Source organism: Trachinotus anak, unplaced genomic scaffold (genome assembly GCF_046630095.1).
Source record: "Trachinotus anak isolate AG129_WGS33_773 ecotype Australia unplaced genomic scaffold, CSIRO_AGI_Tana_v1 ptg000024l, whole genome shotgun sequence".
In the NCBI taxonomy this organism is placed as follows: domain Eukaryota; kingdom Metazoa; phylum Chordata; class Actinopteri; order Carangiformes; family Carangidae; genus Trachinotus; species Trachinotus anak.
Window position 1 is genome coordinate 1,434,292 of NW_027273875.1, and position 18,209 is coordinate 1,452,500.

At 40.1% G+C, this 18,209-nt stretch overlaps 3 protein-coding genes across 4 annotated transcripts in view; all 3 read right to left on the reverse strand.

The window, feature by feature from the left end:
• Positions 1-950: 950 nt before the first annotated feature.
• On the reverse strand, positions 951-7,135 carry endou2 (endonuclease, polyU-specific 2). The gene is made up of 7 exons (XM_071460441.1): positions 6,993-7,135; positions 5,661-5,823; positions 4,878-4,986; positions 3,532-3,653; positions 3,131-3,243; positions 2,569-2,722; positions 951-1,331 (listed from the first exon to the last, which is right to left on the reverse strand). The coding sequence occupies exons 2-7, from the start codon at positions 5,760-5,762 to the stop codon at positions 1,077-1,079; spliced, it is 855 nt and encodes a 284-aa protein (XP_071316542.1). The 5' UTR covers positions 5,763-5,823; positions 6,993-7,135; the 3' UTR covers positions 951-1,076.
• A 974-nt stretch (positions 7,136-8,109) lies between these two features.
• rnf14 (ring finger protein 14) lies at positions 8,110-15,012 on the reverse strand. 2 transcript variants are annotated; one of them, XM_071460439.1, is made up of 9 exons: positions 14,672-15,012; positions 13,521-13,679; positions 13,091-13,221; positions 12,355-12,544; positions 11,473-11,861; positions 11,136-11,364; positions 10,424-10,596; positions 9,953-10,083; positions 8,110-9,868 (listed from the first exon to the last, which is right to left on the reverse strand). In XM_071460439.1, the coding sequence occupies exons 2-9, from the start codon at positions 13,669-13,671 to the stop codon at positions 9,808-9,810; spliced, it is 1,455 nt and encodes a 484-aa protein (XP_071316540.1). In that variant the 5' UTR covers positions 13,672-13,679; positions 14,672-15,012; the 3' UTR covers positions 8,110-9,807. The 2 variants fall into 2 exon arrangements, with proteins under 2 accessions (XP_071316540.1, XP_071316541.1); XM_071460440.1 differs by lacking the exon at positions 13,091-13,221 and having other exon boundaries at positions 14,672-14,810.
• A 988-nt stretch (positions 15,013-16,000) lies between these two features.
• hspa4a (heat shock protein 4a) overlaps positions 16,001-18,209 on the reverse strand; it is a 15,684-nt gene continuing 13,475 nt past the window's right edge. Inside the window, exons 15-19 of the mRNA XM_071460438.1 lie at positions 18,189-18,209; positions 17,892-17,999; positions 17,423-17,542; positions 17,126-17,287; positions 16,001-17,028 (exon numbers count right to left, since the gene is read on the reverse strand). The exon at positions 18,189-18,209 is cut by the window's right edge and continues 105 nt beyond it. Coding sequence (XP_071316539.1) covers positions 16,828-17,028; positions 17,126-17,287; positions 17,423-17,542; positions 17,892-17,999; positions 18,189-18,209 — 612 coding nt within the window. The 3' untranslated portion in view covers positions 16,001-16,827. The remainder of the gene's footprint in view (positions 17,029-17,125; positions 17,288-17,422; positions 17,543-17,891; positions 18,000-18,188) is intronic.

The window sequence follows — 18,209 nt, forward strand, 5'->3', positions numbered from 1 at the left end:
TGTGTTTATCACAGACAAATAATCATTACAATACAGAAGCACAGAGACAGGTTAGGGGGTTAGAAAAAGAGGCTATTTAAATCAGATAAAATATTAAAGAAAATAGTTATTGAGATTATTGAGAAATAATACGTGGATCCCTTTATTATTAATCATGACTTTCTCAGTAAGACTGGGGCGTGGGGGGGGGGGGGGGGGGCGTTTCCAATGCTTTTATTTTGAAACCAAAACCTACCTGTTTCCGCTTTATTCTTATCAATTTGACGCAGCTTTCCACTCGACGGGCGATTGACGTCATCGGTCACAACAAACCCTCCACCGCCTCTTTGAAACTACCATGAACATCAGTACCAACGTTACCCACAGCATTACCATGGATAGAAAACCTTAGCTCCCACCCAAGGATAGTGTTCATTTTATATGCAGGGACAAATGTAAAAAGTTTCTGCCTTTCAGGTCCTTGACTTGAATACATCCGTGAGCCCCAGCATTAAATACTCTGTCTTCAGGGATCACAGGTAAACTGTAACTGGGTGGAGTAATAATCCCGTACTAACATATCACACTATCCAACACAAAGCTGTGTATATACCAATTAACCTCTTTGAAGCCTCTTGTTTTTGGATGAAATGAGACATGAATAAGTAGATGAGCAGATGATTGAAACCAAATAATGAGAATGACAACATAACTATGTTATATAACTTACTAGTACCTACTCCTATGAAATACATTACATAGATCTGTACTATATCTATCTGCCTCAGGGTTACAGGAATTTTGTTTGTTCCCATGATACTCAATCAGAACTGAAACTGACTGAGATCAATACCCATCTTCAAACTCATCATACATTTTTAAGAGTATCTGATGAACATCAGTAATTAGTGGATGAAATCCTTCAGATTCACACTCTCAGCATGGGCTCTAAAGACAAAGACAAATGCAAGTGGGTCTTGGAAGGTTTTATTGTATCTTTATCTAAAATAAAAAGGCAACAACAATACCTATGACACTTTGAATGCAAGCTCAAGTGTTAGAGAAGGTTTATATCTCAAACTGATTTCCAGGATAGGTTACGCTGGTTTCTGGTACCTGAGGAGCACAGGGTAAGTGGTGCCTATGTGCTTTTGGTTGTAGTGGTGGCAAACAATCTCCACGTCATAGAAACTGAACTGGACTTTGACACGCTCATTGGGTGAGGTGAGGAAACAGAGGGTGTAGAGGGCGAACTCAAACTCGGGACTGACGCCGACGAAGATGCTGCCCTTGGGCTTTATGCCATTCTTCCAGCTGAACTGTAGCGCCAGGATGTGTTTGTTCTCGTCGGGCTGCAGCGAGAGAGCAAAGAAACGGCAAGTGATGAAAGAGAGGAGGAGGAGGAGGAGGAAAGGAGGCTGAGAGATGGAGAGACAAGAAAAAGCAGCTGTGGGCTCGGTCTCATCAGGGCGAGCAGACGGTGAGAAAGAGAGGTACGTGCTGTTCACAGCGTCAGGCAGCCGTTATGAGACAGTCATTTTGAAACTAGTATGAACAGGAGGTAAGAGTGACACAAGAAGAAGTAGACTTAGAGAAATTAGACACAGATATCCTGTCAGCATTTTACATACTTGTACACATATCCTGAGCACAGATATATTGTATGGAAGCCCATTTATGACAAGAAACACGAGAAGTTGGGTATGATTAAAAAAAAATTAAATAAAAAAAAAAAACTATGAGAGAGTAAGTCTGAATTTTGACTCATTAAGTCAAGCTTAAGTCAAGTCTCATCATTTTGATTTAGTGTCTCATAGTAATTGACTAGTAAATCAAATGTCTTCTGAAACTTTATCACTTTTTGTCTCAAAATTTTTTATTTATCTCATACTTAATTTTTTCTTTCTGTCTGATAATCTTGACTTTTTTATCTCATAATTTTGGCTTAGTAAGTCACAACTGTTGACCCGAGTTTTTATTTTTGAAGTACTTTTACTTCATAAGTAAAAACTCATAATTTTTTATTCATCATCATGCACAATTTTTCTGCTGTTTTCTTAAATGACCAACAGGCAGAAAAAAAAAAAGAAAAAAAACTGGTGCACCGCTCAACAATAAGTAACCCAAAAACAAAAAATACCAGCTCAGTCTCTTCGATTATAGAAATATGTTTTGTTTAGAAAAACAAAACCCAGAGAGCTGCTGAGCCACTGGAAAGAGAGATAACAGGGTCGTAGCAGGAAGTGAGATTTCTCATCAGTGTGCAAGAACGATGACGAGAGCAAGATTGCAGAGGGTGCAGGTCAACTTGGGGGAGTTGGTAGAGAAGAGAGAAAATGGAAGACAGATGAGAGGTTTGTCAAAAAAAAAAAAAAAAAAGATGGTTGCGTGACATGGGAATTTAAAATCTGGTTGTGGAAAGGACACAGGGAGATCTTAGAAGAGACAGAAAAACAATCATACATGGTTATTCTATATTACATGTATGTATAATTTAGAGTGTATAATTAATTCTGTTTCAGTAATCTCATACAAATAAAGCAATGCTGAAAATATATTCTTGGTCCAGCTTAGTTAAGGCCAGTATACCTTGGGTGAATTTGCATTGACGCTGTAGCCTTTGTAATCGATGTGTCCCAGCTTCTCTTGCAGGTAGAGCTGGATCCAGTTGTGAAAGCCGATGACCGTCCGTCCTCCTCTTGTCTCTCCGACAAACACATGCTCAAACCCAGAGGAGTCTGGCCTGGTGGGAGACAGAAAGGAGAACGTCACACCACGAGCACTGAACACCTTCCATGTCATGTCATCTGTAACGAGGATCTTGCTCATTTGTTTATACGTGCAGAGAAACTGTTTCAAAAAGTGTTATTTCACCAGCTTATGGTCACGCCCCCCCCTATCAACCTTCACTCTGCGGCTTGGTGTCAGTGCATCAATCATATGAAGCCATGCACCGTTCAGACACAGTGAGCTGTTTAAGTGGCTGCTTCCATCCTGACTCTGCTGCAGACACTTTGAAAATGTTCCGCTCACAGCGACGCTGGCTGGATGTGTTACACAGAGTCAGGCTCTCAGAGTAAGACAGTTACCACCACGGTGCCAGATTCCACTGGTTAAATTATATTGAGGTGCTGTGCCAGATCCCACCCACCTGCTGGATCCTCTCCTTGCGTAAAGTTCAAACCAGATCCTGTACAGCTGCTCCTTGAATTGTGTCTCATTCTCGGGAGAGAGGTGCTTCTCTACCAGGTATTTATGGGCTATCTGCAAACAAACAATGTTGTCTGACATTATTTTACTTATCGAACACCCCAGACTGATCCATTTGCCAGATGACAGGCTTATACCCCCAGGACAAAATGTAGAATATTTATAACCATTCAGAAGCTGTTAATAATTAGTAATAATTTAATAAATAGTATATAATAAAGTAATCATTTAGAGTCAGCTGAGCAAATCCTGATTAGTTCTCATTAATTCTTTAGTAGAAATAGGCCTTTATGAGACAGCAGAAGACGGGAAGGGTTTATTTCCAAAAGTCCCCACAGGTACCTTCATAGTGGGAGTCTGAATGATGGAGTCCAGGAACTTGTGGTTCTCTGCCACCTCCTCGGGCGTTACAATCTCTGGCTCACCAGTGTCACTCTCGTAGTTATCCAACAGCGAGATAAAGGCTGCGGACACAAACACGGACACTCCTCAAAAAGTGGTTTTGTGCAGTCTGGGATGACAAGTGATAAATCGTTTTTCTAAACCGGCAATATGTTTGAGTGCTGTCAAATCCTAGAAACATGGATATATATACAGACAGTTATGACGACAATCAAGCAAAGCTGAATGCATCAGAGTAAGTAAGTAGAGTATAGATAGGAGAAGTCTCAAAACTGAGATTGTGTGTCTAAGTGGATACATTTGGCATCTGCTGCTGATTCGTTGATAGTCCGATGGCCTGTTTATGTCTCTAGAAAACTGATGGTCTGTAAGCTGGCAACACCTATTTGACTGACACGTTCAATATTTACATTTATTTCGCTGTCACTTTTCACACATGAAATAAATGTAGCCTGCACTTTTTGCATCTTTTGAACCGGTTTTATTTTTTTGCCCATGTGTCAGTAGTTTTTCTGTTAATGTGATTGATTTTGGCCCACACACACACACACACACACACACACACACACACCTGGCACTATATTTGAAAATCCTGGATTCAAAAGCACAAACCCTGTTCCAATACATGAAAAAAATGAGCCCTACTGTTCAACCAGGTGGCAGACAGTGACGCAAGTCGCGAGAGACTGTGGACAAACTAAGCACAAAAATAGCACAGAGGGAGGAATCCTCCTTTTTTTTCAATGGGACATCAGCCTCAGACTGCACTTTTAATACCCACTATTACACAACTCAGCTCCCTGTAGAGCTCTGTACGAGGACGCTGCTTTCTCTTACAAGCTGCACGACACAAATCTGTGACAAGGATCATCACAAGGACGCGTGCCTCTGCAGGTATCATGCAGAGGAAGACTTGGATGAGAAGCCAGTGGTTGTAGAGGAGCATCTCTCTGCATCCGGCGCAGTGAACTCTGCACGCTCTGTGACTGTTATGCAATGTGTCGCTGTCTGTCATAAGGAGATTAGTCTGCAGGGAGGCGACGGGGAGGAGAGTATCAAACTGGCAAATGGAGCGGTGGAATGTGTGATGAGATCATGATTCAAACATTTTATGATGTTGCAGTTGTGTAAGAGACTCTGACGGACTAGTGCGACATCCAGGAGAATCCAGTTACAGGCCGCGTCATTCCCACAGATAAAAGGGAAAAAACACTCAACACTAAGTCATGAAAAAACAACTCTGTGTTCTACTGAACAAAAATATTTCTCTACCCTCATTCACTTGCCTAAAAAGGTCTCCTTTTTGAAAATGTTCTCATCGACGAATGTGAAAAGAGGATATCCTGCTCCATCGTTGTTGTCGTCGTTGATGGCCATGCTGTCTCCAGCTTTGCCCTGTGGTAGGAAGAGAGCCACTCAAACTTAAAATTAGGAATCATGTTCGGCAAACGTTAGATCTTCCTGTGTGCTTCCAGTGGTGTTTTGCCTTCAGTCAGAGCTAATTTCAGAAGATGCTGCTGACAGTAACTAAATGATTTAAAATATAAATATGGCACCAAACATAGATACTCCCCTGAAGCTCTAAAAAACGGTTCTAGCATCCAATCAGGTGTGGTAGTTTAGATTAAGACACCAATTCCCATAAGCTCCTTGTTTCTTGTCACATAGATGTTTTTTACTTTTACAATAGGCCATAAGTTTTTCTCTTTTCGTACTGAAGAGGGAAAGAGTGACTGAAAGATAAAAGTAGTAAAACAGCGCCCACCTTCTGCTATAAAGCAAAGCAACAGTTTTCATGGTTTCATTCACAAGTGTACAGAGTTAAGAGGCCAGACCACAGGTTTTATTCACTTGAATTATATTAATGTCTTAAAATGAGTGTTATGGCTATTTATTGAAGATGCGTTAAGATGGTACACTAAACCAAGATGAGGTCTTTAAAGGTCAAACATGTAGGTAACAACTTCAAATAACAAGATGTTTTAGGTCATAATAAAGAAAGGGAGCAGCTGCAATCATGCTTGTGTGTGTGTGTGTGTGTGTGTGTGTGTGTGTGTGTGGTGCACCACCTGCAGAGAGATCCTGTAGTCTATTCCAGGTCGGAGTCTGTTGATATCGTTGTCCCATAGCTCCTGCACCATGGCCGACAGCTCTCTGTCACTCTCAATCATGATACGACTGCTCGCTTGTGTTCTTGGTCCCGCGGTGGATTGATTGGCTGTGGATATACGTCTCTAACAGGAGAGAAACAGTGGAGGAGGTTGTGTGTCAGACTGTGAGAGTTTCAAAGAGAAATGAATTGCAACAAATATTTTCATTCCAGCCCTCAGACATGAGGACACCTTCGTTTTCTATTGTTAATTTACACCACGTCTCACTAATCTGTTAAACCAGAGATCTTTAGTTGCACAGTTAAGGATTCTAAATGTTCAGGTTAAAACATTTCAGGAGGAAAACAGAATGTGTGCATCTTTTGTACTGGCACTATGTTGATTTACAGTGTCCGTTTTGTCTCTTATTTTCCTAATTTTGGACCTTTTTATACTATTGCTTGAAAGTATATGCATTCCCAATGTGGTTTGTATTCATTTGTGGTGACAAAATAATAATAACCGTGAAAACGTAAATTCATATTTACTATCCCTTACAAAAGCTGGACTTAATTCATAAAACCACCTGTCTGCACTGTACAGAGATATTCATCCAGAACTAGACTCAGCTCATGCTTTGTTAAGAAGGCTTGCAGTTCACACAGACTCAGCCCTCTTAATTTCATTGAACAGCTTGTATATACAGTATACAGAATGTCAGGAGCCTATCAGCTCTTTTGAGTGTTGACTGCTACATGGGTTCCTTTAGTTGAATCTGCTAGTTCACTCCAGAGAGTTTAACGGATATGTGTTGTCTTTCTGGCTGTATAGGAGGTTCTGTTTCATGTCAATTAATATGTAAGCATGTCTTATATTGTAAATGTGGGATCATGTGGGAATTTCATTTGCAACATGAGGCTTAGCGGACAGTGCCTGTAGTAAAGTTTTATATACAACTTTAAGGGTAATTAACTGAATTTGTATTGTTATATTCTAACAAAACTTGTCTATTCTCATGCTTGTTCGCTCACAGTATCATAGCTATCATTTTACACATAATTACAGAAGAATGATTCACAGGGTTACCGTGAAGTTAACATGGGCCTGTGAAAATCCAAAGCACTGTAAAAACATAACCGCCTACACATCCAGGCAGAGCTGATCCATCCAATTCAACACCACTGCATTCCACAAAAACATGGCTGACAACAGACCACACGTCCATGACAGTGAGATCTGGGAACTTCATCATCGCCATCCAAGCCCCATCCGGGTCACACCCCATCAGGCACCACATCAAAAACCACTGACCTTTTTTTTTTTTTTTTTTTGCTCTGTAAAAGTCAAGTCTCGTCCGGTTTTTATTGTCGGATGAGGTGAAAACAGTGACGGTTAAAGGGTCAGTGAAGTTCCTCAGGGCTGGTCAGGTGCTGCTGCTGCTGCTCTCCTGTGTTTGTGAGAGCAGGTGTCTTTAGGGGCATAGTAACAGTCCACCCAGTCAGTCAGTGTGAATGGAGAAAGGCAGGCAGGGGCTGGAGGGGGGGGCAGAGAGCACGAGGCAGGGGATGCGACAGGACAGGAGAGAGGGGCCATTTTAAAGGGTTATCCCCTGTCAGCAACTCTAGCCAAAGGGATTACACCATGTTGTCGTCTCTTTTCAATCTCAGGCTACAACGTGGGCTCTTTGTTTCTTTAGTATTTCATTGTTTCTCTGTCTGTCACAGCATAACCTCAGGTTTACAGGGTAAATATGGGTCATGTTTCAGGTAACAAGATGTTGTAAAGGAGAGTATACTTCTAGCACTATAGAGAGCAAATGCTTTTTTAAATCAACAGAAGATAATCACACCTTGATTTGGTCATATACCTGAATTTACTTTTTATAAATAATTTGAACCCTTAAGGCTAAATGTTTAGTCAAAATTGAGGAAATTTAAGATAAATCCTTTAATCCATCCATTTACATTGTATAACCTTTTTCAGAATTGTTTCTAATTGTGCTTTTTAACTTTTTGCATTGAATGCTTTACGCAAACATTTGCGGAAAGGGGTAGGAAAAAACTCCTTGGCCTCTCCTTTCCTTATTTAAATTATGTATTATGTATTATTTATGTGAGAATTAACACATATCCCTTAGCAAAGTTTATTACACCTTACTTTTTTACATCCTCTCTTTTTACATACTCTACGTGTATGTTACTATATCAATTACTGTGTTGTACTATCTGACAACTTAGTGATGATCTTTTACTTATTTTGTTTTCACCATTTCCCAAATGCTTCCAGCAAAAACCTCAACATTTGAAGTGCGTTTGGCTCAGGGCATCTGTGTAGCTGTGCGTCTATACCCACAGTGTGGACAGAGGAACTATGTTGGCACCAAAGTTTCAGTTTTTCAGTTTCTGATCTACTGAATAAAACAGACGCGTGAAATGGTAACATTTATTTTGAGGAACAGTACGGTGAATGCATTTTAACAGGTTTCAAGACTTGAAGTGACAGTGGGTCTACATTGATGAGAAAGTGAATCCATGAGCAGTTCACAAATGAACAAGAGATTGTCTTTTTACCAGCTCAGACCAGCATCATTACAGAAAGTATTCTGCACTTTTCAAGCAGTGAGGAGCAAACGTTGAAAAAGAACAGTTTTGATGCAGGGTTCAATGTCAAACAGAACTACTTGTGTGAGATAGTGCTCCTCAAATTTGAATAAAATAAAATAAATTACCATAATACAAAATAATGTTTGTAACTATCAAGATTCTATGGCCTCTCTTTGACACTAATATTTGGCAACATTATAATATCAGTTGTACAAAGAAAGGTGTGAATAAGTGGAAATCATTTCTAAATACCTTGGTTGTTCACCAAGTGCGGATTTCTTTTCTATCTCACCATAACCACAATCCCAGTAACCCAATCAGAGGATCTGCTGTCATGATTATTTGCTGCAGTGTCCTCCATTATTACATCCCCCGCAACAAATCTCATAAAATTCCTCTTTCCAACCTGCCTGACGTTTACCATAGGATGCCCAAAAGCACATTTCTGTAAATGTCAAGAAAAAAGCTCATCTAAACATAATTTTCAAATAAGAAAAAAAGTTTCATCCCAGGAAAAGATGACACCAGCCTGAAAATGTTACCTGCAGATCACACCCTGTACATAGCACACTGTGTATGTCCGAGGGAGATATAAAGGTTCCCCATTCTGGTACTGAACCAAAACAGCCTAAAATAGAAGCAAAAAAACAAACTTCTGTTTTGGGATTATGTCTAGGTGACAAACCTACAGTTGTAAATCCATTGCTGTTCTTGTATCTGTGTAGGTTAGAGCAAGAAATTCTCCTAATAATGCACCTTGACGTTTGTCTGAAGAAAAGACAGCTGTGTCATACTTTTGATATGTGACAAAATGCTAGCCGGAGGGTAGATACTTGATATAATGAGCAGGGCATTTCATCTGACAACGAAGGGTAAAAATTCAGTCCCTCTTTCCCCTGTAACACTTAGAGGGGATAGTTCAAAAGCAAACACTTTCAATTTACAAACTGAGCTCACTCAGTGTGTCCAGGTTTGAAAGCCTGCGAGATGTTAAAGCTCATCATGAAACATACGTCCAATTAAGAAGAGAGAAAATGGATCTGTAGACATAATCTCATGTAAAATAAAGACAAATCCAACCCAGAGTTTTGAATTAAAATCTCAGTCCTATGAGACTTTCATATTTTTAAGGTTTTGAAAGATGTATTGTATGGCTAGTCACTAATCACATATCCAATATGTATCCTTGATGACCTTAACAAAAAGACAAAAAGAGTGAATTTTTAAGATTACCTCAATGACCACAGCAATTTCTCTCTGCAGATAAGAACTACAACTGTTCTTTCCATTCCTGATCGAATACTTCATATACATAGCATCTGTCATGTATTAAATATGAATGATTTACACACAGGCTTTGAATGTTTTATACCCAAGATGCCTGAAGATGTTCAAACATAAACATGGCCGTAGGGGCACTATTGTGCTATCTCAGGCGTAGTGTGTGTCACAGGTGAAGTGATGGTTTAGTGACTTAAAGTGCATTCAAATGGAGCATACAGCAGTGAGGCACAACACAGGTGTCAGTCCTCTTCATCACTCCAGAAGGCATCTTCTTCATCGAGATCCACACCATGGAAGAGTCTGCAACAAGCAAGAGAAGACACATTCAGCCAACGTCTCTACAGACTGATATGATGATGATGAAAACAGACACAGGTCACTCACTGGTTGTAACAGGGTGAATGTGGGTTGTTAAAGTGGCTGTATGGGTTGACTCTGCTGAGGAGACCCAGGCAAAGCCAACAGAAGTATTGTCTACACGAGGTACAGGTCATCTTGTTACAGCCATCCACTTTCTAGAGAGACGCAGAGACAAGGCATCAGCAGGAGAAGACAAACCTCAGTTAACATCAGTGGTAACTGACATATCCTGGTACTGGACTACAGTAGAGAATAGATAACATTTAAGAGAGTTGGTGTAGTTTAACAGAAGCACTAAACATTTTTAAATAATTTGTCATTTGTACATTTCATTCAGAGTGTCTTTTGGAACAGCTGAGGGCCACTTTAGACAGTAATGTGCATCTAACACAGCTTACAGATGCATTTGTGTCAACTTGACTCATTTCATTTTGATTTAAAACTGACAGCACTGACAATGTTCTACTGTAGTGTTCCCAGGAGGGGGAGCCCTACCTGTATATTGGTTCCACAGCGGGGGCAGGATTTGCAGTTCTCATTGAGCCAGTCTCTGCTAAAGGACTCTTCCACTGCTTTCTGGATCACCCTCTTCCCATAGCGTTGCTCCATGAACTTTTTCCCCTCAGATGTGGCTGACAGGTACTCATCTCGGAGGTTACGCAATTCATCTGTGGCACAAGGCAGAAAGCAGGGACAGCCCTGGTTTTAACCTCAGGACTGAGATTGATAAAATGCGGTACTGACTAAATCCTCTGTAAAAACTGAACTCTTAAACCATCGCTTTATTAGCGTCTTTCTGTAATATCACAACACTTCAAAAATTATTATTATTCACAATGTCTCAATTCCACAAAAAACTTTGTTCAGCATTCAAAACCAAACATCCAAACCTCACAATTAGTTTTAAGTTAGTTCATTGTTTCATAAATGTAATCTATGGCACTAGTAACAATGAGAATATTTAAAATACACATGCCAATTTCTATTTCTTTACTTTCATTTAAGTATTAACTCCTTTACCCTCAAAGAGTTGATCTCGAAAACATCACTTCAGAGTAAGTGAAGAGGATATGGATGGTTGCTCATGGACAACTTAGTTATTATAAAGCTGGATAAAGAAATACAAGGCTGTTATCTGTCAGCAGCATTAAACTACACCACAATAAAACAACACTAACTTGTTACCCTTAGAAACAAAATAAAGTACCTGCTGGGATTTTACAGTTAGAGAGACCGTGATAGCCCAGCTTACACAGTGTGCAAAAAGCATACTGGCAGGCCGAGCAAATGCCCATGGTTGTGTCTGGCTCCACCATAACAGCGGTGCCGCAGGACTGGCGGGGACAGTAGACCACATCAGCCATGAGGTCCAGACTGGACTGGAGCAGCAAACGGTCATAGCGTGCAAACAGTTCCTCATCCACCAGCTGCTTCACCTGAGAGACAAAGACAGAGGGAGGGATGCAGAGAAGCAATCGGTTCATTACAAATGGCAACAAACACATATATCCACACATACTGTGTCTACTGTGCAGCTCTCGTACCTGCAACGGTGTGGCTAAGGAGGTACATTTGGGCTCAGGGCAATTAAGGCACTGAACGTTGCCGTCCCGTATTTGGATCTGGAAGTATTCAGTCATGCAGGCCTTGCAGTACACATGCTGGCACTCCTTAAAGCAGAGGCAGCTGGAGCCCAGCTTCTCTACAAAGCAGATCCCACAGCAAAACACCTTGCTGTCAAACACCCTCTGGCGCTGCGCCTCATCGAAGTCCAGGAGCTGAGGTAGGAGTTCGACGCGTGGGTCCATCAACAGGATGGCTCGCGGGTCCAGTTGAGAAGGTGACGACAGCTGTGGTTCAGACTTTTCCTTGTTTGCTTTTTCACTTTTCTTCTCCTCAGTGTTTTCAGAATGACTCCCACACTGCGTCAAAGCTGAACATAATTACAGTTTACAAACTAAGTTGACTCTGTATCATCACAATCAATGCAATTCAAGCAGCAAATGAGCATTATGTATTTTTTAATGGGAGGAAGAATGCTTTGCATGTGGTGAATTCAGTTGAACTTTAATTTGACTCCAGACTCACGGAATGTGTGCTTTGATCAAATAAAGCATTTATTTGAGAAGAAATCACCAGAAATCATTTTGTAACAAACAAATGAGAACGCGAATAAATGTTAATGGCTGGTACTGAACTCAGTATCAGGCAATCTACTTCACAAGACAACAGCAGTAAGAAAATAGTGACAGAGCAGATTTGTAGTTGTTCTCCTTTCAATTTAACTCTAAATGAGATTACAAAATATGACATGATTTACTTTTTACAGATAGAAAGCTGGTTATGTGAGCTGATGTAGATGCATCCATACACAAGCAGAAAAAAAAAATTACTATTATTATTAGTTAACAAAATGCATACTGTACCTGTGGCTGCTGGGTCGGTTTTCCTGCGCTCGCCACCTGCCTTACTTCCTCCCCTGATGACTTCAAGAGGAGAGTGAATGCCCAGAAAGTCCAGAGTCTCCTCTTTGAGGAACTGGATCCATGTGAAAAGAATCACACAGCCTTGGTTCTCCTCCCATAGCTCATCCAGACGCCTGCACAGAGAACTCATCTGTGGAGGTAAAACAGAAAAGGAGAAGGAGCAGGTATTGAAAGTGTCTGTCCTTTGAGTGATAGCATTTTACAAAGTATAATACATCTTTTTCCCAGACACCAAATCCTTTGTTAAGTGATGAAATTAAGAATGACCTCATTGCCTGAATGTAAAGCAGGCTTTTTTTTTTTTAGGAAAAGGTGTGAAAAATCTTATATTCAAGGACTATACAATTGCGTATTTACAACATCAGATATTCTTTTTGAATGGGGAGAGCACCAGTGTGACAATGTGAGTCTTGCATTGTGTATTGTCTTTAGCCTTAATGTCGCTTGTCTAGTGACCATTTCAAAGTCCATTTATAGAGTCTTTTAGAGTCATTCAGCCATAAAAGTATTTCATTAGCCCTCACAGGAGAGAGTGTGAGTATATGTGACAGACAAACTACATAAACATGGGGATTATGTATTATTATATTTAATGTTTCACTTTTACAAAAGAAAAGACTTCAATGATGAGGTTGTCTCATAATCAGGATCATTCTATATTTGGCCCAATTCTTGCCTGCGCTCTGGTTATCCATTTAGAGCTTAGCGTGAAGATTGGTGAGGATGTGGATGGATAATCGGCAGGCAGCTCAAAGTTGAGCACCAGGGGAGGTAAGAAGCAGACATTATATTCAGTTTGCTTCTCTCCTGCAACAGACAGATGAGAAGTAATCCTTATTAGAGTGTGTTTAACAAATATATGTTAGCAAGACTAGATCATAAGGACTCCATTAATCATCTACAGTACTATGTAAAAGTTTTAGGGACTAAAAGTAAAGTGAGAATGTTTTCAAAAACAATGCCTCCCTGATATTACTTTGTGATGGAAGCCTGAAACTTTGGCACAGTACTGTACAATGTAGACTTAAAGCATTATTACAAATGAGCTGTGCATGAGTTGTACACTTTGCTCTTATGGATTTACACAGCTTCACTGACAGCTGTACCTTTGAAAACAACTCTGAAGTCAGGAGGAAGCTCCAGACAGAGTTGGATCTCTCCCCCCTGTGCCGACTCAGCTCGGCGGAACTCCTCCTCATCATAGATACTTGCTAAAGCAAGCAGTTCATCCTCCTGGGCTTCCTTGTCCTCAGACATTTACATTCCTGGAGTAACAATAGGACATGCAACATAAATCCATCATTATGAAAGTACAGCAGGAGCAACACATAGATGTCGCAAAGCCAGGTACAGCTACCAGGGATCACATCGTCAGAGAGAGCAGTAGCTGAACCTATCAATATAAAAACAAAAGTAGTGATAGACTTTTGTACCTTAACACTCCACAGTATTGATTTTTTTGATCAAAGACTTGTTAATTACTATCTTGGAGTCACTCTGGAGTGAATTTACATCAGTGATGAGCGAGTACAGATAAAGTTGTCAGTCTATTAGATACACCTAGCTAAATCTAATGCAGTCTAATACAACACTCCTGCCTTCACGAAGGTTATTATGTCCAGTTTTTTTGGAAACTCTTTTACAGGGGTGTTGATTCAACTATATGATCATTTTAGAGGCTGTTGAACTGTACAGGGAGGAGTTACATTACCTAGTCTACCCTCTCTGAATCTCTAAATAGTAAACAACACCTCTTAACACACCGAACACAATAATCTTCATGAAGTTTTACTTCAGGTCTGCTGTCATAGTTTCAGCTAGGTGTACCTAATAAACTGATAATTGAGTGTATGTACACACGACTAACGTAACTTGTTTATAACTTGACATCATCTGTCGCTGGGCTGTACAGTAGCCCCAAACCTAGTATGCTAGCTAGCATAAGTTAACTTTACCCGTATTAGACGTTGTTGCCGTATAATGACAAGTTAACCGTCGCCTGAGTTACAGTGGCTATTGTTGCGGTCATCTATGGGGCGACAGATAGGAGATAGTTAAGCTAGCGAAGTAGGTAGAGAAAAGCGTTCAAGCTAGTTAGCATTGTTAGCTAATGTAAACAGCGGCTATAGCTACAGTCGGAGCTCGGCCCTGCTGTAACTTTTCCTCTCGGCAGCACCAAACGCTGCCCCCTCTCCTGAACTACTGATCAAAAATGCTGTCCTTAAGTGTAATAAAGTGAAAATAATGAGTTTCTTACCTTCTTACCGACCCACGCACTACTGACTCCTGCCCTATGACCGGGTCATGACTGTCGAGGCTGTTTGCAGTGTTGCCAGGTTTGACTGACGAACGGCAACCCAATCAGAGCTTACACCCAGTCGTCCTAAAGGCAGCCTGAAAATGTTGAGTTCACCGCCGTAGAAAACCAGGAAACCAGCAAATATTCACGGTTGAAAAGCTGGAACAAGTGAAATCTTGACAAATCTTGATGAATCGGTTCTCAAAATTGTTTCAATCGATTTTATTTTCTCTTAACCAACTTGTAATTTCAGCTCTAGAGTACTGGTCTGTTTCATCTGATGATCATGTTGATTAGCTGCCATCTGTCCCTGTCACCTCCCCGTCCACACCTCCCTTACAGCTTAAACCTCTTAAAGAAAGCCCCAATGGGACGAAACTAGTCCAAATTACAGCGGCCCACCCAAATATTTTTTATCAGTCCAATTCAGTCCAAAAAAAGTAGCTCCACTGGGCGGAAAATAGCTCAATCTGGCAACACCGGTACCACAGCTGTAGTTCTTTCGCTGTTCTTTTCTTCCACGAATGTAGACTGTCCTATTAGCCACTAAATAATAAATGTATTTGACATCCAGAGTTACTTTTCAGGTTCACATTTTAGATACAAAATAATTAATGCATTGATATTGAAAGGGGCCATTCTGCATAATTAGTAGGCACTTGTGATACTTTATTTTGCATATAAAACTTTGCACTTTTACTTACTGATTTTTTTGAGTACAGGACTTTTACTTGTTTCAGAATCCACCACTGTCCTTACTAGGATATATATATATATCTATATATATAGATATATATATATAGTGGATACAGCAACTGAGGATTATTTAGATAATTAGTCATTCAATGTTTCATAAATTTTTCTTCATTAATGATTTGTGAGAAATGCTTATCTCATCGCCCCACAGCAGAAATGAACATAACTTAAACTGTTCAGACTGAGTTAAAAGTTACTATCACAGAGGACTAATATAACCAGCAAGCGTTTTAGAAATTTGTACAAGGACGTTTTTTTTTGTTTGTTTGAAAAATTATTATTATTATTATTTTTTACCTACTGTAAACTTTACCATGTATGGTTGACCAAGGATTTCATATTCATAATAAGGTGTCCTTTTGTGACAACAAATGAAAGGCACAATCTAAAAAGCAAATGTCTACAAACAGTTTCATAACCAACCGTAAACTGAAACCTCCATTCATCTGCTCAGAAAACTGATACCCACTGCGTTCACTAATAACAACAGATGACTATACCTTGACAATAATCCATTTCTCACATCATATGTCTTTTTTTGGACAAGATTTATTTTTCCTTTTTTTTGTGATGCGGCAACAACAGCAGCACCGAGAAGGTGATTTGTTAGACCAGCATTCACACTGTTAAGTAGAAAAAACAATACAAGGCTACTAGAGAACAACCAACGGACCATTGCTTTTGAATGAGAAAAGCCAAACAATGAAATACTGCATGACAGTAACTTGTAGTATCTAGTTTCAACATACAGTACAATTAAACTCAATAACTCAGTCCTTCCTTTTAAACTAAATACATAATAATCCAGCAGTTACAATTATTTGTAGTGAAAAAAATGCACTATTTGTCATGTACAATTTGGAACAATCCATGTTCGTTTACAAGTGCCACTGTACCTACACCTTATTTCGATATACTGCAATATTTTACTGTTTCATTAATCCTGCGTTTATTACTAGTTTTCCTCTACAGAACCACTTTGCTTACAGTTCTTCAAATTGGACATTCTTGGCTTAAGTATGCTCAGGAGCTGCTGAATAAAAACAATCTTTAACATAATGGCCATCGAAGAAACACAGAGAAAGCAGTTTCCATCCCTCACTCACAACTTTTATGTCATAAAGTAGTCCATTCAACATTAATATTATGCAATATTTTTGTATTCATCAAAGAAAATGAGAAATGACATGCTGAGGAGACTGACTGATGAACAGTATTGATAAGGGAAGCTGCTGTCTGTGTCTTGAAGAGAGAGAGAGAAGCTACTGCGTCATCAATTACAATCTCAGAAGAACAACTGAATTGGGGAAAATAGTAGGACAGACTGAGGTGAAGCTCAGGGGCGGCAGCTGCGACAGTTAGTCAATGTCCATTTCAGGGAGCTTGTTCTCCACTGTTTCCTGTTCCGTTCCTGCAGGTTTGGCTTTGTCTGGGTTGCATGGCTGGTTCTCTGTTCCCTCCTGTCCATTGACTGGTCCATTCTCTGTCTTCTCCTCCTTAGGAGGCTCCACCTTGGGCTTGGGTTTTGACATCACAGGGTTGCAGGCTGAATAAAGCTCCTGAACAGAGAAAAAGAAAGCATTTGTTAGAAAAAACATCAAACTATCTACCTGAAGATTTTTGGCATTGTAGTGTGTATGCGTGCTCTCTCGGTACCTTAGTCTTGGCCCTGATCTCTTCAACTTTTACCACTGGATCCAGGGTGAGGTCCTGACTGTTCTGCTGGTTCATTTTGCTGTTCATCCAGACCATGGCGTCGTTCACCTGCTTGTCCACCCGAGTCACCTCCAGCTCGTCCAGATGATCATACTGCTCATCCTGTTAGGAGAAACACAGGTAATTTATGACACCTGTTTTGTGACTTTTCATATTAGTGAAGAAGATATAAATGGAAGTGAAAACTGCTTTTAAACAACTTTACTGCCAAAAAATGCGCTCTCTGTGCCAGGTTACCTTTGCCTTGTAAGCTTCAATGATCTTCATGTACATCTGGATTTGTCTGCCAAGATCCTCAAAAGCTTTTGGCCTCTCCTCAGCTTCCATGTATCTCTCGTGGATAGGTTGGCCCATTTTCTGTAGAAAGGAGCATCGTGTCAGCCAATCATCCAGGAAGACAAAATACTGAATTATTTCAATTCTTTCTTTCTTTTTCCCCTACAGTTGATAACAAAAGGAATCAATTACTAAAGATTATTAGTTTTGTTAGCTGATAAAGATGTAAAGTCATTCTGGGATTTTAAGAATAGATATACATGTGGCACACACCCCAGAGAGCCTGGTAAAAGCCCCTACAAATAGTTAACGCCTTGTTTAAACTTAGAAATTAATTAATAACTGCACACAACCTTTGTACTGTCACAGCCACATGTGCCAATGAATCATTCAATGTCTTCTCAAGTGGAATGCATGTCTGCCTGGTTACCTTCAATTCAGCCAGTTTGTCAATGTAAACTTGTTTCTGTTGGTCCTCTCCGTCTTCATACAGCCAGTTCTCTGTGTCCTCCAGTTTTAATGAGAACGCATCACGATCCTACGTGTTGTACAAAAGGTTCCATTTACATTCACATTTTACAAAGCATGAAATACATCCACCATTTATGCATTTAAGGTTTAAACCCACTGAAAGTTCATGTGCTGCCAATTGCTTATTTCTATTGAGATGTGTTTCTGTTAACATGTGCTATATTGCCATCTAGAGGGGAGAGTGATGTACACTCACAGCTTCGTTCACAAACTTCTC

Excerpts from the sequence above, each read along its gene's own strand:
- endou2 (XM_071460441.1), bottom strand. The coding sequence starts at position 5,762 with ATGATTGAGAGTGACAGAGAGCTGTCGGCCATGGTGCAGGAGCTATGG. Across the intron at positions 3,244-3,531 it reads TTCAGACTCCCACTATGAAG|ATAGCCCATAAATACCTGGT; the intron begins GTACCTGTGGGG and ends GTTTGTTTGCAG. Across the intron at positions 2,723-3,130 it reads GCAAGGAGAGGATCCAGCAG|GCCAGACTCCTCTGGGTTTG; the intron begins GTGGGTGGGATC and ends GTCTCCCACCAG.
- rnf14 (XM_071460439.1), bottom strand. The coding sequence starts at position 13,671 with ATGTCTGAGGACAAGGAAGCCCAGGAGGATGAACTGCTTGCTTTAGCA. Across the intron at positions 11,862-12,354 it reads AACCGACCCAGCAGCCACAG|CTTTGACGCAGTGTGGGAGT; the intron begins GTACAGTATGCA and ends AATTATGTTCAG. Across the intron at positions 11,365-11,472 it reads CCTTAGCCACACCGTTGCAG|GTGAAGCAGCTGGTGGATGA; the intron begins GTACGAGAGCTG and ends TTTGTCTCTCAG.